Here is a 26,626-nt window from a genome sequence, read left to right as displayed (position 1 = left end):
GATGGAGTGCAGTGAGGTTGACTTCTCTGAAGTAGTGTGCACTGTACGGCAGCAGCAGAGCACAGCTGGCACTCACTGTATCTCCTCTTCTGAGAAAAAAAAAAAAAGAGAGAAGGGGAGAGAAGAGCGATTGCTATTATTGTGATCCTCCCTGCTTCTTTCTTTCATACTGCCTTTCTTTCCTCTCTTGTTTTAGCCACTTGCTCATTTCTCTTCCCCTCTTCATCCAGAGAATGGAGGAGGAAATGGCTGTCTTGCAGAGGAGACAACTACAAAGCTGCTATGAGTCTCAGTGTTCATCTCGGTACCTGCAAGTTAAGACATGAGGTTGCTTTGTATAGCTGGGGCTCTTCCTGTGTGAGACGCATGCCCTGCAAACTCTACGCTGACATTTAAAAGACTTCTTGTGAGGCAAATCCAGCTCTAGTCTTCATCCACTTTAATGATTTTATTGTTTTATTAGGTTCAGGAGGAGAAAGAAGAGTGGAAAAAAATCAATTTCTGGAAATAAAAAATGTCTGTGGAGGCTTTCTGCAGACCTGAGGTCAAATACACCTCCACCAGCTATGTTCTCTGATCAACACTTTCTTTTTCTTCCTCATACTCCTTCATGCTCTCACCAACGCACCCCGCCGCTCCTCCTCCACCTTCCTGTTGTCCTATCAAAACAGGAATGATGTCATCCTCCTTGTAGCGCAGGATGGGAAGAAAAACCGAGCTCAATGTCCACAGTAGCGGCAGCATCCTCCTGTCTACATGTCTGTTCCTTGTCAGAACGTCTGTCTGTGCGTCTGACTGGGGGCACATCCGGCCATCCTGACTCCCCTGCGACTCCCCCAGGCCTCTGTGTCAGGAGGAAGGAAGGAAGGCCCTGCGGTCACACAGGAGGGAGGGTTTGGAGAAAGGGAGGGAGGAAGTGTGAAAGGGTGTCTTAGCTGGAGCTGATCCACTCCATTGGAGCCTCTCACTATAGAAGGGCTGTTTGGACAGGGACAAGGCCAAGCACAAGTGTGTGTGTGTCTGTGTGTGTGCGTCTATGGCTGCACACCAAGATCATCACAGAGAAGGAGAGAGTTGTATTTATTGATGGCCCCATTGAAAATATTCAGCATATAATCCTAGCTGGCCTCTAAGCCAGTTGGGGACATTAGATGGTGTGTGTGTGTGTGTTTGTGTGCGGGTGTGTGACTCAGTGCTTCTGTGAGTTCACTGTTCATCAGAGAGTGACAGCTTACCTCAGTGGAAATTCAACTGAGTCATCATGTTCAGTGACTGTGCTGAACATGGAGGGTATAGCACCTCTTTCTCCACAACAGACATAGAAGCGCACACACTTACACACACAGACATGCAGACACTTCAGTGCAGGCTGCTTTTATCCATTTTTGTGTGAGAAAACGTTACATGACCTGTCGAGAAAACATCTATGTAGCGTGAGACCAACTTTCAGCATCACCTTGCAGATTTTGCTCCGCAGTCTCATTCTGAAAGTCGCAGTGCTGATGTCTTCTTTGCAATCATTTCTGCTGAGGAAAAATGTAAAAATGCTGGAGGAAGACAGTGAATGCTGAAGGAGAGCTAGCAATGGTGCTTTTGGCTTTGTCGCTGGAGAGCAGGGTGGAATTAAGTGTATTGGAGAATGAGTTGGAAAAAGACATTTCCTGGTGCGAGCAGAGGGGCGGCTGGAAGGAAGACTGCCAGGCACAGAGGCAGCGAGACACAGCCACTGTCCACCGCTTAGCTTCCCCTCACTGCTGCAGGAGCTGTGTCTGCTTAAACAGACTGGTGTTACTGGTTTTACCCCTGGAAGCAAAAAGGAAGGCATGCATGTGGACCAGTAATCGAGGAATGGCTGGCAGCTACATCTGAGGAGCATTAAGGCAAACTACTGATCTTACCCGTGGCTCAGCTTGTGCTTTGACCTTGCTGGGAAAGTGTATTTAGTTCATGATATAAAACTTGTTACTGTGTAAACAATAAAAAATGAGTAATAATGTGTCACCTGGAGGGAGAACCCAGGTGACTGAAGCCAGGCATCTGATTACTTGAACTTTGTAAATACTGTGCCAAATAATATGACATGCTTAACGTTCAAGCTAAAATTACATTTTTTCATACCGTTAATTTGTGTGCTGGGCATAAGGAAAGAGAAAAACAGACACAGCATTCTTTCCCTATATGCTAAAAAAGCTGGTGCAGTATTGTCTGCCAGTTACAGTTAAAAGTTAAGCCATAAATCAACACATCACTTCCTGCATTGTGTCATTATTGTTTTGTTTGATTTATAATTTCTCTCCGTTTTTTTCCCCTGTGTATTCAGCTGATAAGACTTACAGTCGGGGCTTGAAAAGGCACACCCTTGCCTGCTCTTGTTCAGCTACTAAAAATAAGCGGTGAAGTAATGTGAAAAACACTGCTCTATTTACATTCTGGTAAGTTACAGCCTCGATGCTGCCTGCCTGCCTGCAGTGTTGAATCTGGGCTAAATGGCCAAGGGGAAATTTCACTGCTTTTTTTCCTCCCCTGGCTGAGGGAGAAACAGTGAGAAAGTGAATACAGAAGAAGAACAGAATAAGGAGAAGTAAAGCTAGAGAGAAACAAAATGAGTAAGGTCTTGAGAGAATATCTAATATAAAAAGATGTACAGTAGAAGCAAACCAAATGAAGAAGGAATGATAAACGAGATGCCAAAGCAAGATGAGCAGAGGAGACAGACGGCTGCCATCACCATCGGCATGTGAGCATGTTTGTGTGCGTACATCTCATTCCTTCCTAATAGCCAAAGGGAGGTGGGGGACAGAGATAACAGGCACTGCAGGGCTGATGGCGGATACAAATCTCTAGCTGAATTTATGAATGATTGGGATCAGAGGGGCACGTGGACCGATGTGTGTGCTCTGCCATCTCCGTCTGACGACACTGTTGTCCTCAAACAGAGAGAAAGCGAGACAGAGACGTGCAGAGGGACGATACCAAATGCCAAGAGGATCCACAATCACACTCACTGTCCTCAGCTGGGCTTTATGACGTAGATTCTTGCAGACGAAAGCAAATTTGTTTGTGGATGTCTGCTTACACCCCCACCTTTGACGCTAGAGAAGAAACAACCCAAAGGGCCATGGTTCTAAACAAAGGCACAACTTATTAAATGCCAAGAAACCACATGGTATCTTTTACTTATATTGTAATGTCTCTTTAAAGTTGTAATGGCAACTGTATTACTGTGAGGTAAAATTAATGAAATGCAGCTTGAAAATGTTGCACTTCTGTGCATTTGATCAGCAGTGTACTTCTGGACGCTTCTACTTTGCTCTGTGGTTTCTCAAAACGTCTGAGCAATCTGCCCTGATACGCTCTGCTGATATAATCTACATGATCAATCATTCTGATATCTACTGCACGACAAGCGAATCATTAAGCGTGAAGAGCTATTTGAATGAGAGCAAGCTCAACAATAAGATGAGGCAGAGCAAGTTAAGGTTGGTTGTGTGTTTATATTGTTACTTCCAACTGATTCACGATGGATTATATGAGCCCTATCGAGAACACTCACTCGCGTGGTGAGAGATGACACCTTAATCTACTGACTAAATAATAATTCTGATTCAGAGACAGCAAATTTGCCTTCTTATGTGTTCCTACAAGTAAAATCTGATTTCAAAAATGCCACGAAACCACTCTTTCTTTATGTTTGGAGAACATTCCCTGAGATATGATCCTCAGAAGAGGACCTGTCAGCTGCTTGGCTTCCTTAAAAAAGTCAAGGGCATAAAGTCGGTAATCTGGTTTTAAAATCCTGGGTTTTTACCGTGTAAATCAGCCATAATTGTGATTTCTTTAGCTATTTTGTGACTGCAAAGGTTCTAATCTGGTGTCTTGAAGAGATAACATGTGACCACAAAGCAGCAAAACAGGAGACCATTTCCACATAGCGTAAATATCTCCAACAATCTCCTTTTAGGCTGGAAACAATTTAGAAGCTCTGGGGTGAGTAAAATAATCACATAACGAAGCCTTGATAAAGCCACTTAGGGACTGATGGAGGGCAAAATGGTTCGATATGGATATCTGGGTCTGTGCACATAAAGTGACCAATCTTCATTTCATTCCACTTCATTAATGACTTCTCAGATATTTTAAATGAATGCTTTGTGACAGCAGGCACAGTAGCTTCAGTGGAGCTGAGGAAAACCCAACCAGCTGATGATGAAACAAAGCACGGACTTAATTATAACTCACCCTCCCCTCACCTCCAAAACCTCTGATGAGGAAAAAGAAGTAAAAGGAGCTTGTTTGCATCTTATCTGCAGGAAATAGCATTAGCTAAAATTGTACTCTTGGGCTGGGGCATGAAAGGGATGGCATGGCTGTGGCCATCATTAGCCATGTCCCCCGACATGCGGCCTGCCTCTGATCCAGAGCCAGGGCTGGGCAGGAAGGCAGAAGGTGGGCAGGAGAGGGTCGGCAGTCCTGGGTGGGCTCCACCACTCGGGCCTCGCTAATGGGCCGGCAACCATCAGCCTGGTATGTCGGTATGCAGGCCGCCACTGCTCATGCCGACGTCAGGGGATTTTAAATCGGCTGGAGCACACGACTGTGAAACAGGAGTGGCCACCTCACCACACTGACTGCCGTTAACACTGACAATCCACCTCTCATCTTCCCAGTGAAGTGAAGCCGGCGGAGCATAAACTGCAGTCAGTCAGCTTTGCTTGGTCCAGTCTAATCTCTGTGCTTTTTGTGTCCATGTTTCCATGTCCTTCTTAAAGGGAGCAAAACAGTCTTTCTCAGCTCACTCACATCCCACAATGCCCTGCACTGCTACCAATGAGAACTCAGCCTTTTCCCAGCAGTTTCCACAACGACAGCTATTTTTCCCATGCTCTCCTTTCAGACAACCTATTTGGGGCATAGAGGCTATCAAACCAGCAGAGAATGAAAAAATAACTCTTTGAGAAGTAAAAAAAAAACAAAAAACAATTCAGTGGGCACAAATCACGTCTCAATTTAACTACACTATTGTTTCTAATCACACTCACGTCTTTGTATCAGTCTTTAAAAAACTTGCCTTTATAAACTACTTTCTCCCAGCACGGCTCTTTTTTTCTCGAACTATATACTGAAGTGTTACATGATGTTTCCTGTGCTTTCAGAGACAATGAGCTAATCGAAAGGCCAAGCGGCTGTATTTACAACTCCTTTTGTGACCAATGTGTTGGAGTGAAAAGCTCGTCTGGCCCCGAGGCAAACATACAACCTGCCATTCAGGATAACGGCCGTGTCAATGAGAGAGGCATATCACCTTTGCTCCCAGTATTTTACGACACAAGTCTCCAACAGTAACACAGCTCTGGAGCAGCCTGCAGCATCACAGCCCTGACAGAGGGCTAAAGAGAAAACTGTCAAAGACGCAGTGTCAAGTGTCTACTGATGGGACACTCAAGTGTCCCCCATTGTACTGTAAAAAGGTTGTGATGTACAGTGAGGCACAAGGAGCCGAACAAAAACAGGAAGGCCAGGGAATGTATATTCTATAAGAGCTCTTTGATACTATAACAAGAGGTTCTCACAACGAGACGAAATACTGTGACACCACAAGACAGCTTACTGGCCAGCTTATCAGAGGACGACTATTAATACCAGTGAGACGTTGTCCCCCTGTCCCCTGAGGGAGAACGATGGAGGAAGTCATTGATTCTTCCCACAATAATCTCTGGGAAGGACAGACCTTGCCTTTTCCCTTTTGGGTGACGAGGGTTATTATTCTAAAATTTTGAAAGGGCCCACACAAGGGCTATTTCTGTGTCCCAGTGATGGCGAGACATTCAGAGTCTAATCTTCTGTAGCACCAACAAACAGTCGTTGTAGCAGCCTCCTCTTCCCAGGACTATTTCCTGGTCTCTCTGAGTCATTTTAATCTTTGTAAGTGCTGTCAATGTATCTAAACACAATTTGTTGATACTGTTCTTTCAAGAAAAATAACAACAGTGGTCATTCCTTCAAATGCCAATGACCTTCGATTATCTGACAAGGACCTCTAGTGGCAGTGTGAGTTGTGAAAGTCGTCTTTCAGAAGCAAAGGCAGAAATAGCATGGTGTCGTTATAAGATGAGAAAACCTCAAGAGACCACATATCCTTTTCCATTAAAGGACTACAATGGTTTATTGAAATCTTAACCACAATCTCTTCCTAACCTTAACAAGGCAATTCTTTTCAACCCAAACAAAAGTCATTCTGTGTCATTAACCCAGGAGTTTTTGTGCCTAAACCAAGCCTAAACCAAACTAAACCTTGCAGTAGATCAAAAACACATATTTTTGCAACACAGTGAGGAACAATGTTGTTTGCTCATATAATTCTGGAAGAAACAAACTACCAACTTATTTTGGCTTTCTGTTTGGAAGACTTGTTAAATTTGTGTCAGCCCTCTATGTAAAAAACATTCAAATCGCATTTACAGCACAAGTTACCTACAGTATACACACCATCTCAATGCTCAGAAACAAACGAAAAATCCATAACCACTGCATTAACAGAGTCTTTACAGGTCTAGTGTGTAGGAATTTATAGGATAAATTGGCAGAAATGGCATCTAACATAGTAAGTATGTTTTCTTTAGTTTATAAGCACCTTAAATAAAGAAATGTGTTTTTACTACTCTAAAATTAGACGTTTATATCTACAAAGGGAGTGGGTCCATATTGCACCGCCATGTTTCAAAGAAGTCCAGAATGGACAAACCAGACACTGGCTTTAGATAGGGTCATTTGTGCTGGCAACCACAGTTAGCAGCTCCTGCAATGAGCCAAACAGCATTGGAAAAAAAACAGATTTTGTTTCATGTGAAACTGCTGTATTCAGAGTTTTTACTAGTTTAATCACCTAATTTGGTCTGGAGAGAAGAAAAACTCTGTGGACAATTTGGATCCCAGTTAAAATCTTAAATGAACAATGTAGCAATCATAACAGGGAGTTCACGACTGGTACACAGGAGAAGTTTCATTCTGGTTGCAATCTGCAATCTCATTTGTTCTTTTTTTCTACTTGTCATTTTCTTATATATTATATTGTAGGCTATGTGTCCATTATTGGGGAACAAGTGTTGTTAACTAACTTCATTTCAATTCCTTTTCATGTATAACTCTCCATATACCTCCACGAGGGGTCATTGTGGAAGAAAGAAAAAAACCTGAAAATGTGCTAAAATGTTTCATGAAAAAAATTCAATATGATGGATTTAAATCACAGTCCAGCTGTAATTTCATCATTTGGTGCATTTTATTTTAGGTGAATGTTAAATCAGTCTGTGTAATGCCCGCTTGTCAAGGAGAAGACACAGAAAGAGAACAGACAGACCAATATAAGCACTGACAGAAAATGGGACTGATAGATTTGGATGCCAGAGCAGCTGTCAGAGCAGGTCCTGATGGCAGAGATGGTGCGGAGGACAAACTGCGAGTGGTTGTGACAGGATGAGGATGAGAGGAAGACAAGCAGCATCTGTGTGTGGGTGTATGTGTTGGTGTGCATAAGTATCAATGCATTTGTGCTTTGTGTAGTAACACTCTTCCTCTGGCAGGTCCAACCACTAGGGCTGCCTGTGTGTGTGTGTGTGTGTGTGTGTGTGTGTGTGTATGTGTGTGTGTGTCTGTGTGTGTCTGTGTGTGCGTGTAGATCTGGAGCAGTTAGAATAGCAGTAAAGCAGATGTTTCCTCTGTTTGGCTCTTGAACATGAACATGAAGAAAAACAAGTGTCTGACATAGAAGACGTGGTTACATCGATCATCATACCTTCAGTAACTGAGTCAAAACTGCAACTATTAAATAATGAAGATAATACTTAAAGGGGACCTGTCATGCTCAATTTTGGGTTCATACTTGTATTTTGGGTTCCTTGAACATGTTTACATACTTTAATGTTAAAAAACATTTAAGCATTTTTCACATACTGTCTGTGCTGGAACACCTGCATTCACCTTCTGTCTTAAATGCTCTGTTTAGCACCTATCTCTTTAAGCCGCCCTCCCGAAAAAGCCCAGTCTATTCTGATTGGTCAGACTTTCAGGGTCTTACACATCTACTCGTCAGGTTTCTCTGACGTTAGCATGTAGCTACATGTAGCAGTGTAGGCTACATAATGTAAACACACTGCAGTAGTGTGACTGGAGCAGATGACCATATAAAGAATTCCATCCCCATCTGACATTAGCTTGACTTGAAAGGAGAAAAGGTTTCTGCTCACAGGGATTACTTCTACCTAACGTTTACTTCATTATTTATAACTTTGGCCCTGGTTATTACGCTATCTATATGACAAAAAATAAGGAGATGCAATATGAGTCTCACATAATAGGTCATTACAAGTTTTAATTCCATTCATAGTTATTTAATATCTAACTATGCATCTGAATTTATTTATTTTTTTAAAATCAATTCAACAACTACAATAAATGGACCGGCACTTGTAAAGCCAGCCCATTGTCATTCCGAATTTGTCAAACACTGCCACTTTTGCGGTGCTTTTGGCATCGCCAAAAGCCACCTTTTGCGTCCGCATGATACGCCTATCCATCTGTGCCTTTGTTGCCTAATCCTAGACATCCATGTAAGCAAATGCGTTTGTTGACGTCCCACTGTTGGTTCCCATGTGCCTGTGTTGCCTAAACATCACCACCTGCAGTGTAATCCAACCACTGTGCATTTTTTGACATCACAGTAGAGCCATCCTGGAGCAGACTCATAAGGACACGTAGAGTGTAATAAACAAAGATCCACTGTAAAGCAGCAATATGTGTTGACTTGGGACTTGAGCATGTTGGTCTATAGTCTTCCAAGCACTCAAAGTGCTTTAACACTAGATGTCACATTTCCACACACATTCCTACACTGGTGCCCAAGGCTACCATACAAGGTGCCACCTGCTACTCAGCTTAAACACACTCACACACCATTGATAAAGCCATTGAGAGCAATTTGGGGCTCATCATCTTGAATCATGATATTCGTTTATGTTTAGAAGAAATTAAGTGTAAAGTCATCTGCATGTAGACTCCACCTGTATTTCACCTGCAGATGACAAAAAGTCAAAAGATTTCTTGTGAATGAATGTGTGTGAGAGTGACTGAATGACTGGAAGTTGGTGCAAGTGATCCACTGAGCTCCATCTCTGTCCTCATACTCCTGGTTTTAGCCAGCCCCAAGGAGCAGAGCAGCTGCACAGCGCTAATCCTCACAGGCAAACGTTGTGAACACAAGTGTTCTGCTGCTGCTGAACAGCCAACCACATGTCAAAAGTGTCGAGTCACCCTGAGAGCAGCCACTTGACCCAGGAATGCTCTGTCACACTGGACTTCACTGTATGCATTTTTTTTCTTCACACAGACTGCGACCAATGAGAGCTGAGAAGGTGTACGTTTCGTTACAGTGTGAAAGGAGTGATGATTATCAAGTCAATTAAGATGCTGCTCATGTAACATGAGCTTGTTTTTTAATCACCACTTGTGAACCCAATTTAGTTTTACTGATAATAATTATTATTGTCAGTTATGATGATCCCTACTGGAATGAAAACAATTTTTTTTTTGGGTGAACAAACTCTTTACTATAATGGAACTGAAAACGATTTCTAAAAAATGGAAGTATTTGTAAAAAGTATATCTGACAGTGATGGAGGACAACCTCTTTCCGACTGTAGTGCTTTCTCTTCCTGACTTGCCACGATTGCTTTGTGGTGTCTGTGTTTGGGACTTGAATTTGTCATAACGTCTGCCTCTCACACTCTCTGACTATCACTGTGAGGATGACAGCAACACTAATGACTCCTCAAGACATCTCCATCTGCTGCTTCCATAAGAGATTATAATGTGTTGTTGCTGGTTTACAATGTTAATTGCTTCATACTTATTTCTTTACTCTTTCCGGTCAGCATTTAAATGTAACTATACATTTAAAGGATATTAAATATGTTACATCTGTACACATGGCTTTGACTCACAAAGGACAGGAAGTACTGAATAACAACAAAGTGATTGAAAAGCAGGGGGTTGTGATATAATCAGGGTCTTTTCATTTTCAGTACACATTCACATGAACCTCACCCCTGAGAAACATGCATTTTACATAGTGTAAGAACACTCTTTCGTATCTTTGCATAGCAAAAGAAATTTTGATCAGCAATTTAAAAAGCAAGTCAGTCATTGTGTGCCAAAATGACAGAAGCAGAAAAACCACCTAAAGCTAACATTTACAGGAATCCAAGCTTGTGGGGTTTCGATGGCAGAGAAAGACACAGCAGTGGTATCATATCATTGTGATACTGAAAATGACAGTGACAAGGTCAATAATAGACTCTGCTGACCTTTACCTCACTGAGAGCTATTTCCCATTGTCAGGGATGTATCCACCTGCAGCAAGCCATTAACCAGAGCAATATGACAACTGAAAAATGACAACAAACATGACAGCAGTATGACTACTCAAACATGACAACAAACATGACAGCAATATGACAACTCAAACATGCCACTGTGAAATGACACCAGCACTGCAACTGCAGACAGGTTAATCCCAACTACATGAAGTTTCATTTCTAAAGTGATCAGTTAGATTTAAATGAGCAAAAATTTCCACTACTCCCTCATAAAGTTTTGTTTTTTTCAGAAACAACATGACAGAGGAAGACTATAAGCAGGCAGAAGAAAGCTTTTCAGGCTCCTGCGCGAGACAGACAAGCCAGAGACTGGTTTCAATCAAAACAAAACTACAAGCCCAGCCGTGCCATGATCTATTGTTAACAGTGATGGCATCTGGGGATAGCAGGGGTATTCACTAACACAGTCTATATTACCTTCTGGAGGCATCTCCAAATCATCTAATTGGTTCTTCCTCTGTAATATATCATCTGTATTTCTGTTACAGAGCCGTGTAACATATATATATGTTTTTCTTACACACAGTTGACATATATTGTGTCTGTTTGTACACAGCTCATGAGTCATCCAGAATATGATCATTCAGGTAAGTTTGAGAAGCACAGACAAGTAATTGCTCACATGAATCAGCAGCCCACGTGAGCTGAGCGAAAGAAAAAAATGGTAATTCATCTTACCTGAGAACACCTCCTGAGGCTAACCTGAGCATATCCCAATGACAGGATCCCATTCCTAGAAGACACAGTGATGCAGACATGTATGAAGGCAGTCAGAGTGATGAGGATGAAAGATTTCAGCATTTCAAATATCACACACACTGAAGCTTTTCTCTAGTAACAGGCTGTGACTTTGAACAGTTAGTTGACACAATTTTGATACAATGATAACAAATTGGAAATTCCTCTTACTAACAGTCAGATTGAATGTGATCTAACTGATTTTTGTGAAGAGAAATCTTTGATGTGTCATACTTTCCAGTGTCACGTCAAATAGTTTATCTTCACAGTTAAGGTGGATGTGACATTTCCAGCAATGGACTGTATAAAAAAAAGGTTACAAAAAACCTTCATTGTAATCACAACACTGCAAAAGTGTGCCTCAACACTCAAACACTCACACTCAAACTAAATCTCATGACATTGCTCCCATGTAAAATGAGAACAAAAGCTGATATAATACATTACTTGGACATTTTTTCCTGCTCTCATATGCACTTGAGGCCTTATCACTCATTGCAATGACTTGGATGAGACGAGCGGATTATTCCACAAAGGAGCCAATTGACTTAATGCTAAGTCTCCTTCCTATCAGGTGTAATCTCTCTGCTTTCCTCTTAGAGATCATCTTATGAGAGTGACGCAGCGAAGCTTGAGGGCCTTTTACCACAGCGGGTCAGAGAGCTAGCTTCACTTCCGAAAGGTAATGCCCCACCCCTCGTTCTGGAGTCCATCCGCAGCTTCATTTAACAGTGAGACAAGGTTCACTTCCTCTAGAAGGAACACATCAGTGGAAGAGGAGTAAAGCAGTGATGGAGGCGGGGAAGCTGTAGCGTGAAAGCCAGTGAAATGTGAAGTTGTCAAAACACATATTTTGCTTTTTGTGACTAGAGGGAGAATAAAAAGCAGCTGAAAAGCAGCAAGGTTTCAATTAGATCCCTCAGTCTTCAGAAGTCAGGAAATGGGATCAGATGAATGATGAGCGAGACATCCATGACTTAAGATCCGGCATTGTCTGAGATGGCCTTTTAAATGTCTTGCATTATCCCTGCCCCGTCTTTGAAACCTGAGCTGCTGGCAGAGCACATCAGTTACCGCTTCCTGATAAACAAATCTAACACGACCACACCAGGAGATTTAATTCAGTGGAACCTGACTTGACTGTATGCTTTGTGCTGTAGTTTATCCAAACCAGTCTGATGGCATCTGATAATATTCGTTACAGGTGATGAACGGCAGATCTCACAGCTCTTGCAGAGGAACTTCCTCTTTCTTTATCAAACTCTGTCATTGTTTTTGCACATTTCCCTTTCTCACTCCCTTTAGCTCCATGCATGTGGGTGCTGACAGTATACTACCAGCTTTAAGGTCTGTGTCGTGTCCTGAGATGACAGCAGCTGCTGGGACGGGCCACACTGAATGCAGCCAAATGCTTCAGTGGAAGGGGGAATCTCCCGCTACACTCATTAGTGCTTTATACCGCCTTTGCTGAGCATCCTCAGCTCTGAAGCAGAAGATTAACAGCAGCTTTTTATCAGGGTATTAGAAAGTTTCTCTGTTGTGTGTGTGCATGTTTTGTTACGCGATGTTAACAGTTCATCCAGGTGGGTAACAACAAAGAGACGAGGCTCCAGGTAGAATCCCAGACCTATTCTGGCTCCCTAATCTCTCCATTCTGACACTCACTTTGATTTGTGAGCCAGTCCAAAGCCTGAGCAAACAGCCCGTTGCATCGCCACCCAAGAAAAGACTGCGAGTCACTTTCCGTCAACTCTTTGGTCTCCCCTGCGTTTGCTCAAGGAGGTTCACCTATCTTTTCAACCCCAAGTTAACTGGGAAAAACATCTGCTGATTGGCAGATTTCAGTGTCCTCTCGGCCCCCCTTTGTGAAGCGGTTTATTTGAGGCCCGTTAAGAATTCACCCTCTCTCTGTTTGTCCCTCGCCAGCATGACCAGGCAGATGTTCCTTCACAGAGGTCAGCACACACAGCAACGCATGAACACACAATGTTGAAAGAGATGTTTTAGATCATCACAGATAGTGGTGAGATAAAAAAGAAATAATAGATAACTGAGAAGAAAAGAGAGAATGAGTAAAAGGAGACAGAGGGGAAGAGCTGCAGGCACCTTACAGGACAAAGCCGTGGATTCCTGTCCTGTTTTAGCAGGATAGCATCATTTGTTGAGAGAGAAAACTGTCTTTTCTCTTTTTTTTCACTTCACACTTAATCCTTACATACTGTTCAAATTTGAAAACAGTTCAGATTTGACCCAACCCAACAATCCCCTATTAACAAGTGCGTTTTTAACCACAGATGTAATTAACTAATTAATGTCTTAGAACAAAGGTAGAGTGGGTTTTATTATTTGGTTTTACACCACTCATTTATGGAGAAAGATTATCTACTATCACACACCACCATGTCCAATTGTGACATGAAAATATAAAAGCCACAATAATTGAAATATATATTTACTGATAATAAAAATGGCAACACCATGCCAACACTGGCTGGGGTTTATTACATAACCATTTCTAACCAATGCAACCATCATACTCTGTCCTCACTGCAAATCTCACGACTACTATTTAATTTTAACTATTAATTCAACACAATTAATTAACATTTAACCAACAAACAAAAACAATAGCTGATTGGACAGTAGTCAGTTCTTGCAACAGTATCAAGGCTCCAAAGACTCCAACTATTGTTCCATAAAACATATACACAGATATGGCATGTACAGTTTCAAGATTCCCCAAAACCACATTTTTCTTTGATTTGATCCACATAAGTCAATTTTAAATCCATTTCAATAGATACGGGTCAGATTTGATCTGAACATCCTCAGTGTGCAAGAATTTGTGACACTTGTACAAAAGTATAAGATGTTTATATATTATATTCTCATATTTTGTGCAATTTGGGTCACTTTAGGAATACTCATCAAATTTTAGACAAGAAGAATAACATTCAGGTTTTTTTTTTTTGACAAACCTCGACATCAAATTTGAGAAACTTTTGGATTTGATAAGACATTAAGTTCTGTAAGGGGAACCAATAAAAATAGGATGCAAGCTAAATCTTTTCCAACCCATCTTTTGACATGTCCCCACCCAAAACCAGTGAACCCTTCAGTAAAATGAGGACATTTGTTAACAAAATGTAAGCTCTAAATACTGCTACCAGGAACCCTGACAGTATCTTAAATGGCAGCATGTTTTTTTCAGCATATTTTTGATAAAAATGGATGAATTAATTATTTTTGGTTGAGCTTGACAAAACATGGATTATTGAAGAGCGATGGGCATTTTAGTTGTAGTTTTATGAAGATGTGTTTGCAAACCGAACCCACAAAGTATTACTACTTCTAATACTAGGGCTGGGCAATATATAAATAGAATATCAATATTGTATAACAGTAAAATTATGTAATTTTCTTTGTTCTGTTCTTGCTGTTATATTGTTTGCCTTTACCGACTCAGTCATTACATCCACATTACTGATGACTCTATCAGAAATCCCATTGTAAATATTTTGTAAAAGCATCAAAAGTAAACTCTAGGATATCATCCCACAGCAACTACTATTACTGATTATAGATGACTAATGGACTGATGATAGGATGAAATGGGGATGGACTATAGATGACTGTATGGCCAAATTAGCTAAATTCATTGGCGAAATTCTTTATAACTTCCATTTACTTTATCAACCAGTATTCTGAATGAATGTTGAACGAATGTTAATGTGGACAAACCCAGAGAAATCATCCACATTGCTTCATTTTGAGCCTGCTGTTTATTAAATGCACATGTTTTGTGTTTATGGGGACACAATAACAAAAAGACTGATCACGGTTGACACTCTAGGAAAAAAAACAGTTATACTTCTGATCTTTTTTTTTGCCATTACACAGAAAATTAAATGCCCCACAGGTACAACTGATCAGGCTGAGGGACACTTTTATCTCTCAATTCGTCAACCTATTTATTCAGAGAATGGCCTCTAAGTAGCCTCGGTGTACATGGTCCAACACTGAATGCAAAGGTTAATTTGTTGCACTTTTGTAATGTCTCATGTGATTTGTAGTGTTTCATACACTGAGACTAATGCGGAGAAAGCCGAAGGAGACAAAGTGAAGAACTCATAAGAGAACATGGAGCTCACAGTGATAATAGTAATAAATCAGATCAACTGTGACACACATAGTGTTCTGCAGTTGTCTGAGACTGCACCCCAATCCCTCAGGTGTCCCACTTAAGACATGAAACCTGTGCCGACAGCTCAACCTGCTGACCTTTGTGACCCCTCTACCCCCTCCTTCTGGAGTGGGACAAGCTGGAGAAAGGAAGCAACACGGCCACGGAGGTAAAAGGTCAATTCACACAATGCATTGCAAAAGTGAGGGAACAAGATGGATGGTGGCGACTGCAGGAGAAGCAGCATGTTTTTACTGGTCAAAGAATCTCAAATAGTTTTTTCAAACACAGTACAACAAATGTCTTGCTGTTATGGTTCAGTTTTTTCCTGAGGCTTGGTCAGACACCCAAAATGGGGGCAACTAGAAAAAGCAAGAAGTACTCAAAGAGAAGGATGTTACACTGCCAGGCCTGACCTGCACTGTTGTACTGTTACTTAAGATAAATTCACTATTGTCAAAGACTTGCCTTGATCTTGTGAATCTTTTGACTTGGACTTGTCTTAGGTTCAGCTACTGTTTCCACCTTCTGCAGTCTCAACTGAAACCATTTATGTTTTCTTTTTTAAAGCCTGCTTCTCGAGCCCGCCCCCGGCTGTCATGATTTTGGCAACGGGTGCTAACGGGAGTAAACAAAACAGTAGAGGATGCCAAGCCAAAGAAGGTTACCCAGAGAAAACACGAAAGTCTCGTTCTCCTATTGTTTTGTCATCTCCTTTTATGCAGCATGTCTTTCATTGGGAACAATCTTGGACATGCCATCGTACAAACATACTACACACAAAAATATGACTTTGTTGTTTAATTTATATTAAATACTGAATAGCCTTATATAGCAAGAAGACATTAATTATGCTACATCTATCACTGAGGCTGGAGTCTGTGATTATATTGCAAACAGCACTAAAGCTAGATTAGGAACTTTACTATCATGCTGTTGTTGGCTCTCAACTTCATCACTTAAGTTGAATGTGATATGTAAGCCTAATATTTTCCTGATGCAGTTCTAGACATCCTAACTTTATCCCTCAAAAACAGACTAACTTTACACTAAAATAAAGCAATGTCAGTTATGCCAGCACAGGATAATCAATATGGCAAAGTCACTGAAAGCTGACAAATCTGTATTGTTTCATGAAAAAAAATACATGTTAAAGACAGCAGTTGTGCTCTAATGGCATTTTAAAATGATACAAAGGTTTGAGGAAAAAAAAACTCGTACACAGCCATCAAGAATCTATGTCTACATGAGTTGCAAATGTATATTTACGCACGAAAACCTGCAGGCGAAACACTAAACTATATTCTAAATGTCACTGCTTAAGCACTGCAATCCACTTTTGAGATGTTTCCTATCGACAATGAAACCATGACAGAGCCGTGACTGAGCTGGAGCACAGCCGGAAGGTGACGCAGCCAGAAGCTGTGTACATTCAGCGTGACACTTCTACTGAATTGCGAATAAATATGCTTATTGTAAAAGAGCAAACAGTAGGACACATGGTTTTGCTGTGAAAGGTTCATATTCGGTTACTCTGATGTTGGTCACTCAGAACTAAGTCCACTAAAGAATATAGTCACTCTTGCTTTAATCTTGGTGACAACTGCCTCTTTTGTACAATCAATGTTATTTGCTCTCAGTTGAACATTTAAGAGAGATCACAGCATAAGTGACATTCCTTGATTGGAATGTACTTTACATAAAATATCTGCTGAAATCTGATAAAAAGAATGTAGACATATAGTTTGTAAAAACTGAGGTATGCTGCATTTTCTCTGATCTGAGTCTGAAAATATTATTAATGCTCAAAAGCATGCTTCATGTTCTTCTCTCTCTCTCTCTCTTTGTCTCTTTCTCTAACACGCACTGAATAACCAGAAGCTGAGACCAGGGGCCACATTCTTGCCCTCTCCACACTCAACTGCCAACACAGCACGTGGCTTTCTGCTGGCTTCGCCGATGGCTCCTTTTAGAAGTTCTTAATGGGTCACACGCACAATACACTTGGTGTTACCGAGCAGTGAACCTCCTCTGAGGGGATAGGTGGTGTCACCAGGGTTCAGGTGGATGAGAGGGGAAAGAGAGACCCACAAGTTGACGACAAGTTGGGCTGGAGTTCGGACATGTGGGCCCTCTGAACACACACTCAGCTGCACCATGTGTAATGATGTGCCTGTCTGACCACTCAGAGGAAATGACAGAATTTGATGGGAGAGTTTGAGAAGTCTAAATCCCCAAAATTAAATGAAAGAGGACTTGTAATACTATGGAGTGCACACGCACACGTGTACTGTACATACGCAAATGAATACAGTCACGCAAATATACACACAGAAGACATACAAACATGTATCACCATGTACAGACACACTTAAGTAAGTACGGACTTACATGCATCCAGACACACATACACACACGTATCCACACACACATGGATACGTCCAACAGTGGTGAACAGCTGCATGGGTCGGTCTGGAGCGAGACCAGCCACCTCTTGGCCACAAAGGGCTGCTTGTGCCCCCGGCTCGCTAGGAACATAAAACACAAGAGATAAGACCAGACACTGTTTGCCAGGACCAGCGGACCTCCCCAAACAGGAACTGCAAGTGCAAGTGTTTGACACAAACACACACACTCACACAGACACACACACACACACACGCAAAGGGTTGCAGGAGAGCACACACATACAGAACATGTCTGAATGTGAAAGTGTGGGAAACATTGTTAAATGACATGCAAACATGTCAGACTGGTTAAAGCCCAACTCTGCTAGATGTCTTGCTCCACATTTTCAAGCTCATCTGACCACTTCACAGCTCAGCAGGAAGTTGACCTGCCCTTTACAGTACCTGACAGGTGAACCGATGCTCTCTTTGTCGGTATGAATCAGCTGCAGCTCCCATTCACTCGTGGAGCTTTTTTGAAATGCTTAAGATGGCTGATAAAGTTGTTGAGAGATTAAGGGTTTCATTTCTGAAGAAGTGATTTGTTATCAACAATAACAAGTTTAGCCATTGCGACCAAACAAGGACTTTTGTTTATTCTTTTGGACCACTGTGCTGGTCAGCATTTGTTAATTGATCCTTTGTGATCACACATTGACGCGCGGAGGGGAGACACAGAATGTCATCGATCAGACCACGTATAAAGAGTAATGCTGTGCGAAACAACAGAAATTGAGACTATGTTACCTTTAAAAGATGATAAAGATATGTTCTTCCTCCTGCGAAAAAAAGTTAAATTCATAAGCTATGAAATGCATCGTTACTCAGTTCCATACACTCAGGGGTTTTGTCACTGTAACCTTACTTGGTCTGGTATGACCAGTGGCTTTTAGTGGCTAATGTTAGCAAACATTAGATAATACTTGTGTAACTGACATTACTCAAAAGTGACTGAATCAGTTTGTTGACCTCTTTACTTGTGCCACTCTTGCACTATGTTTTAGCACAGTGGTTCCAAACCTGTGGGTCGCGTTCCAAAAATGGGTCACGGGTCCTTTCTAAATGGACCGCAAATGACTTGTGACCGTATCAACTACAGTGAATTTCTGGCACAGAGCTTTTATATTAAAGTGCTGTTTCTGTTTATTCTTGCATTATGTTTTATTTCTTTGTATGTTTTAAGTCAACGTGTTGTTTACTCTTTGTGAAATCAAATGAAAGATTTGTAATTTAACTTATGCATGGCCCTTGAAGTAATGACTAAGGAGAAATCTGGACCCCATGATTGGACCAGTTGGGAACCAATGTTTTAGCATATCTTAGCATTTGTGCTGTAACTGCACTTGTGGCTGCAAAAGTAACATGCTAACTTTCAGGGTTCTGTAAAGAAATTCCCACACAGGTTTCTTATAAGTTGCTGGTTGAAGTCATACCTTGTTGCTCTGGGCTGCTCTGTGAAAAGACTCAGATCTATTGTGATCTGAATAGAAGCTAATGTGACGCCAAAGAAACCTGCCCCAACAATGAGGCTGTGCTCCATTCTACCCTATATGGCTCTATTTCTGCTGAGTCATGATTTGTCCAGTCACCACTTGCAGGCCCACACAGACACAGGGCCACACACACCATGACACAGTAGAGTCTGTGTGGCTTGGATCAAGGTCCACTTGCAAAGGGGAGGAGGGAAAATCCCCGAAACGTGACTGATGTCTTTGTCCTTATCGCTGCCCTTCTTCTTCCTCTCTCTCTCCCCGTCTGTCTATCCATCACCAGCGTCGACTCTCTCTCCCTCTCTGCCACCTCCCCATCTCTGTCCATCTGTCACTATCACCACTCCCCTCTATCTCTGTTCTCAATTTATGTAAAAGCTTGTTTCATTTAAAATCCTGAAAAATTTGCATAAATTCATAATCTCATGGGAGTTCCTGCTACGTGTGCGAATAAACTCGACGACCTTTTGGTGTTTTAAATATTTGTATCCGTTGCATCAACAGGGTGTGCATCTTTGTAAAGCCAGATGTGTGAGGAAGATATCGATGGGGCGATATGGAGGCCAGACGCATGAACATTGCTGCATCACCCGGCAGTTTATTTTAATAATTTCCACTTCATTCATCAGCTGTCCACACTGACCAGTGGGCCAGGCAGCTGTAGCTCATTCATTACCTCCATTGGCCACTACACACACATTCACACACGGATATAGTTCTTAGTTCTAAATCTGCACCATGTAAAAGAAGTCAAATGTGCATTTTAAAAACAAAAAACAAAAACAAAAACAACAAACTCGCTCAAACACACTCTTTGGTGAAATGTTAGGTTGTATGGTTTAGACTAAGGCCTGGGGGATTTTACAGAACTGCGGTGTGTACACAGAAGGTGGAAGCTTAAACATCTGTGTATGCAAATAAGAATGAGATGGCGCCATGGTGTCAGTAACACCTGGGACTTGGTCTCTTTTGGGAACACGCTCAGCATTTCATCCAGAGAATCAGCCTATCACAAAGGAGCTCACTGATATAACAGGCAAGGAGATATAAATGGACATGTGTCTGTACATATAGTCATGCCTATATAGGAATATGAATTTTGTTTAAAAATTACAATTTGAGGCAAGCATGCCTAACATGGTGGATCATTTAAGGTCAAAAGATTTGAGATGTTACGAGCTGTGAGAAAAGTTTATTTTATAACCAAGCCTGGATTCTGAATGATTCAGCCATTGGACATGCAGAATATTCAAGAGACGTCCATCCATATAGGGTTATTTTCACACCAGTAAAACCTTTTGCATTGAGTGAGTGAGACTGAGAGTGTTGCAATGATGAATGGACTAGAGTTTTGTTCATTCTGCAGCTCTACTTTCAAATTCCACTCATTCATGATGGTGAAAGGGAAGTTTTTACAAAGCTAACTTAAAAAGAGGAAGTTCAGAGAAATAAATCAAAATGGCCACAATCAGCTGATGCTGCAGGGACTGGTTAAATGTTACTTTCGACTACAGCAACAGAAACGCAAAGAACAGCACCAGTATAGAAGTATTTAATTAAACATAGGCAGTGATTTCTGATATTTAGGCAGATAGTTGTGGTCCTGTACCAACAATGTACATGCTGAAAAATTAAAAGGGCTGTATTTGCATTTTTATTTTTGTGTTGTGGGCAAACATTTGGAATAAGACGCAGCTGTATGGGGATACCCAAAAGCTCACCTGATAGAGCAGGGGCCCCAACAAAGGCTATGTCCTGGCTGCAGGTTTGATTTGGTTCCAACCGTGGCCCTTTGCTGCACATCATCCCCTGTCTCCCCTCTTTCATGCTACAACTGTCCTGTAGGCAATACATTAAAGGAAAGCAGTCTGGACAATTAACACATATTTTTATGCTGTTCATTGAGTAACCATGGTAAAGAGAAGGGATTTTACCAGACTGATAAGAAAGTGAAAAAGCAAACCTGTCTCCTAGAAATGACATTTGCATATTACTAAATAGGTTTCTTGATTACGTTGTGGTGTTCAGAGACATTTCTTACTGTTAAAAAAAAACTACATTCATGTACCACAGTGGATTCAAAGGGAGGCGGCCAGTTTGGATGACAGACTGCGACACCAGAATCTGCGTTTGCATGCAACTCTTGTATGTGGTTATGTTTAGGTAACAAAAGCATGTTGGTTAACCTTAGGGAAATATTTAGATTTTCGATTTCAGTTAAAAGTTGTTAACATATGACATATCTTGTCAGTTAACTTTTTACTGGTTTTTCTTTTCTTTTTAAACTTTTTTTTAACCAGGATTAGTTCCATTGAGACTGGAGTTTTTTCTTCCAAGGGAGTCCTGGCCAAGACAGCATGACAAACATGAAGATTTTTACAAACAAAAGGCTTAAAACAATTAGCCATTTTACAACAAAAACTAAAATTAGCAGAGTTCAGTAGCTGGACGAGTGCATTCAGTGGTCGAGAATTCAAAATCTCCCAGGTTTATCGTAGAGTCTAATTCAAGGTGATTCTGTAGCTGACACCAAGATGAGGGAGCACAAACTTTAAAAGCACTTTCACCAAAGACAGTGCAGGTTCAAGGAATGAAAAACATAAGTTGTCCACAATACATTCAGTAACAACATTTGGCATGTAATTCGCTCTGCATTATGTTACCCTAAAAAACATCTTTGCTGTTTCAAAATTAGTTGCATATAAATATAATTTCTAGGAGACAGTGCTGGGAGATGGGGTTAAAAAAGTTTGCTGAGCTTCTGTCATACTCTATGTGTTTGCAGCATGACAGTCAAAACGGTCCCGTAAATGAATACATAATGTAATGGGACTAAAAGGCAACAATGTAGCAGTTATTTCTTTTTCTAGACCAAGTAAACCATACGACTCGTGTTAAAGAGAAAAATGATATAAAACCAAATCCTCCCTAGTCATAATTTAGCATCTTAAAGTCTGGGTAAAGTGGTAATTAAAGTGTGTTTTGAGTGTGTCACGTCACAGAAAGATGTGTTATTAAACAACTGACCAAATCTGAATGGCCCAAAAAAATGCCAAGTATGTAAAAGAAGGTCTCAAAATCATGAAAAAATGCACAGTATTCTCTGATCTGAAACGCTGAGGGAAGAGCGGAGGCCACACCCAATCACGGGACTATGCTAATGATGCTTCTTGTTTTTATATTGCAACGCTGTCAGGGTGGGGTTATGCTGAGTATAGCTCCATTGCATCATCGAGCTATGGCTTTAGGCGACTCAAAAAATCTTAAAACAGGAAAATGGTAAAAAACAGTTAACCGTCTAACTCCACAATTCAGTACTATATTGTTAAGGGTCTTTCTAACATGTTTTCAACAATCAGTTTCCAATATTTAGAATTTGGTTTGAAACACATCTCTGATTCATTTTACACAGACTTTAAAGGAAGTTTAGCCCACCACACTCCACCCATATTTACATGCAAATGTTGATCTTTTTATTTCTATAAAATGCCTTGCCAAAACCTCTTGTACTTACATTAAGGGTTACATGTTTTTGAATGGATTTTGCTTTTATTGTCTTTCCTCTGTGGCAGTATTGTCGCTATGACATCTGCTTAGCGTTGGCTCCACCCACAGTAGTATGTATACAATGTCAAAGCCAACATAAAGCAAAGCAGCAATTGATATATGTCAACACAATGTAACAGACACAGACTGCTGAGGTATGACATCTTTATTTATTGCTATTTTAATGTCAGAAAGTTGTGTATACTGTAGCTTTAAGGATCGATCGACTCTCACACTATTGTTGTGAACAATCATTGAATAAAAAACAAAAGTTTTCCATTTGTGTTATTCCAGCAGTGATCAGATCTCTGGCACGAAGCAGCAGCATTCTCCAAGTGTTTCACTGATTACAGCTAATTCCTACGTCACCTCCCCGTGCCTTCAAACATTCCACCGCCGCTTTCTATTTTGGATCGAGGTATTTGCCTGTTTTTCTCTTCATTTAGCCACTTGAAAAAGGTCCTGTGATTGAGCTCCTTGTGAAGAACTCTCCTTCACTCCCAGAGGGATCTGACTAAACTTTAACTGTTGTCGGGCAAAATAAGTCCACATGACAGGAGGGGGACTGATTCCCATGTGATTAGTTGATAATTGCCATGTTTGGAATGATGGAAAGATTCTTTGAAATCTGTGTTGCCACTGTTCATGGGCAATTTACTGTACATGAAAGGGGAAAGGCGGTATCACTGATTAACAGAAGCCAGTATGTTAGAAGAGTAACTTTACCTTTGGTGAACCCTGATCCAAAAACAATACACTAACTATCAAGAGGTAGGTCACTCACTCTTTCCAAACACACACACACACCTCAGTGGTAGATTTAGCATCCCTGAGAAAAGATAATAATTGTGCAAGTAGTGTAAAAGTATGCACAAGTTAACACCCTTAACACTGATAAGATTTAAAACATGTTTTCATTCCACTGCTTTGAATTTAGTCATAGTTTGACTTGTGTTAACTGCTGCTGTGAGTCATAATCAAAAGGGTGGGCCTGCAGAGATACTGTCAACATGCTGCACAGCTAACTGACTGTTACAATGCGTTAAACTAAGCTGACATAATGATACATTAATAGCCTCTGATCGGCAGCAAACAGGATGTTTCTTTGGGTTTGTCAGAGAAGGATGTGAAACGAAAGGTAAAGCACGAGGTGTAGTGAACGGCAGGCTGCAGGTTTGGAACAGCTGAGAGTTGTTGCTTTGACTCAGCATGTTGGTACATTACTTTATCTGCTGAATCATGAGCTCAGACATTAGTTGCTAAAAGACTATGACATAGATCTGGTTAGAAAAAATGAGCATGTGTTAACACCTTCCACTAATATCCCAATAATTCATCAGGTTTGCTTCGAGCTCATGTAAAGCTTCTATGCACGCAATGATATTCCTTCACAAAACTTACTGTTATAATACCTGGTCACATATAACAGCAAGCACTTTAAAACCCAGCAAGTATCTCTTCAAGAAAGCTGTTCTTTATGGTGCCTGCCTTAAGACTACAGATGAAATTTAGCAATTGTGCCAACTCTGGTATAGTCACATTGATGCTTACTGCTGATATGTTGATTAATGTGCGCTGTCCTAACCCAATAAACAGAATAAACTAGATAAAATGTGAAACATCTATTTTAAAAAGTGAAATGTGTGGGTGAAGTTTCTTCTTTTTAAATTCCTCTGAAATCAGTTGCCATCTTTTTATATTGATAAAATGACCTACCTCTTCCGATGGTCTCAAGATACCCTCTGCTTGTACTAAAAGTGAGCTAGCATTGGAAGCAAGCAAAGAAACAACAATAAATACATCCATAAAATGAAATATCAAGTTAAGATAGCGCAGACTTTTTAATCGCTAAGTCCGAGCTGTCTTAAGTCAGTCTTTTTTTTCACCTTGCCATTCCGACAAAGCAAAACATTTAATATTATCTTAAGTTTTTAGCCTTGGCTCATGCAAATAGGGAAGAAAAGGTGCACTCTCTCCACCACCAAACAAATCGGGTAGAGAGTAAACATGGAGTGGACTCCAGGGGTCCAAAACGTAATTACATTTTGCTTCTCTTGGACTGTGGAAAAGGAGGACAAACTGGTAGAGATGTGGGGTGAACAAACATCAGAGTTTAATTCACTGTGTATGTGATCCACCCTGCAGCAATTAAATCTTGTCTTTTTAAATGGTTTGCCTTTCATTCCCACTGTCTCCTCCGACTTAAACCGTGCAGCTAACTAAGGGAGGCAGGTAGCGGGTTGAGGTGATGAAATCCAAAATGTAAAGGAAGTATGCAAGTACAGTTTGTTTTTATAAATTATCTTGATGCTGAATTGACAAGAATACTATTGACATATGACACCTTTTATCTTGTGTATCCAGTTCTGTGTTCTGTTAAGATGTCATATTTCTTAAGGTTAGTTTGGCGTAATATTTTTCAGCGGCAGGAGGTGAAAAAATCCCAAACTGAATCTAGTTATCATATTAAAAAATATTGATCCTGCAAGATCCCCTGTCTTTGCAAATCTTACAGTGTGTGACAAAAAGTCAAACATCTTTAGATGTGAGAGGGTGTCAGACTATAGTCTTTAAAGTCTTTTCAAAGTATGATATGCATGAGAAATTCTGTTTTTTATCTTTCTTGCCCTGCCCACCATATACACAGTTGCCAGATTTTTAAGTACATCCAGCTAAAACCAGTGCAGCCTAATACAACAGTCATGCAGTAAATACTCTCTTCACGAAGGATATGATGTTAATTTTTCCTTAAAACTGTTTTAAAGTGGTGCTGATTCAACTGTGTGATAATTTTGGAGGCTGGAATTAGGTGCTGTTTAACTGTAGTGCATTATACAGACAGGTGTTACTATTATTTTGTCCACCCTATTCACGTAAGTGAGGGTAGCCCAATAAAAGAGCCTTCATTCAGGCAGAATTTATTGCAGGACTGTTCAATTAGACTGCATTACTTTCAGTTACGTGTACCTAATAAAGTGGAAACTCTAAATGTGTAAATTCTCTGTATGTCCTGCTTGCCTCTCTCAGTTAGAACCAGCAGCTGCAGTCAGTCAGTCTGACTAGTGCCCTCTATAGGTACTTAATGTCTCTGCAGAGCAGAAAGCAGCAGAGCAGGGCAAGCAGCTGGACAGGAACAAGTGTGGCACGGCCACCAGCAGCACTCATGGCAGAGATAGTGGTGCAGCCCCCAGGAAACAGCTGCTCTGCTATCAGTCACACTTAGACCATGGATGCAGGGTGGAGTAAGTTAGGTTGCTGGAATCATTCTTCATATTGCTTAAAAATGTGTTTCACATTATTATTAATAATGAGCAAATTATGTTTTTTGAGCTTCACTCACGTGCAAAAATGTGAACTCAATGCCAAGTTCATGGCTGCGTTTCATTTAAAATTAAAGCTTAAGTCACAAACAGCTCACACTGCCCACACATATTGTGTTGTGAGTTCTTTCTGGCTTTGTGTGTGTGTGTTTGTGTTTGTATATACATGTGTGCCAGCTGTAAAAGAATTAACCACAAATCAACCAGCCAACAAAACTACAGCACAAAGCAGAGCCCGGGATGCATTCATCCAGACCAGTGGTAGATGAGGTTTAGACCAAGTCGTAGACCAAGTGTTAAAGTGTGAAAATTACCAAACTCAAAACAGGAAAAAAGCTCAGAGAAACCTGAGCTCATACCATACAGAGAGGTTTGAGCCTCACAATCAGTTTAATCATGGGAAACCATACCTCTTTTCCACACACAAAGCATTCCTTCGACTTCACACGTAGAGAAGTAGAGCATGTCATTT

General features: G+C 40.9%; 1 protein-coding gene across 1 annotated transcript in view; it reads right to left on the bottom strand.

Annotated features, from left to right (window-relative positions):
* ccnd2a (cyclin D2, a) overlaps nt 1-26,626 on the bottom strand; it is a 166,782-nt gene that overhangs the window by 57,371 nt on the left and 82,785 nt on the right. Inside the window, exon 3 of the mRNA XM_042495473.2 lies at nt 11,109-11,163. Within this exon, the coding sequence (XP_042351407.1) occupies nt 11,109-11,163 (55 nt within the window). The remainder of the gene's footprint in view (nt 1-11,108; nt 11,164-26,626) is intronic.

Source organism: Plectropomus leopardus, chromosome 7 (assembly GCF_026936395.1).
Source record: "Plectropomus leopardus strain MGB_pleo_1.0 chromosome 7, ASM2693639v1, whole genome shotgun sequence".
In the NCBI taxonomy this organism is placed as follows: domain Eukaryota; kingdom Metazoa; phylum Chordata; class Actinopteri; order Perciformes; family Serranidae; genus Plectropomus; species Plectropomus leopardus.
Note: the sequence above shows the minus strand (reverse complement) of the source record. Positions and strands in the feature narration are given on the sequence as shown.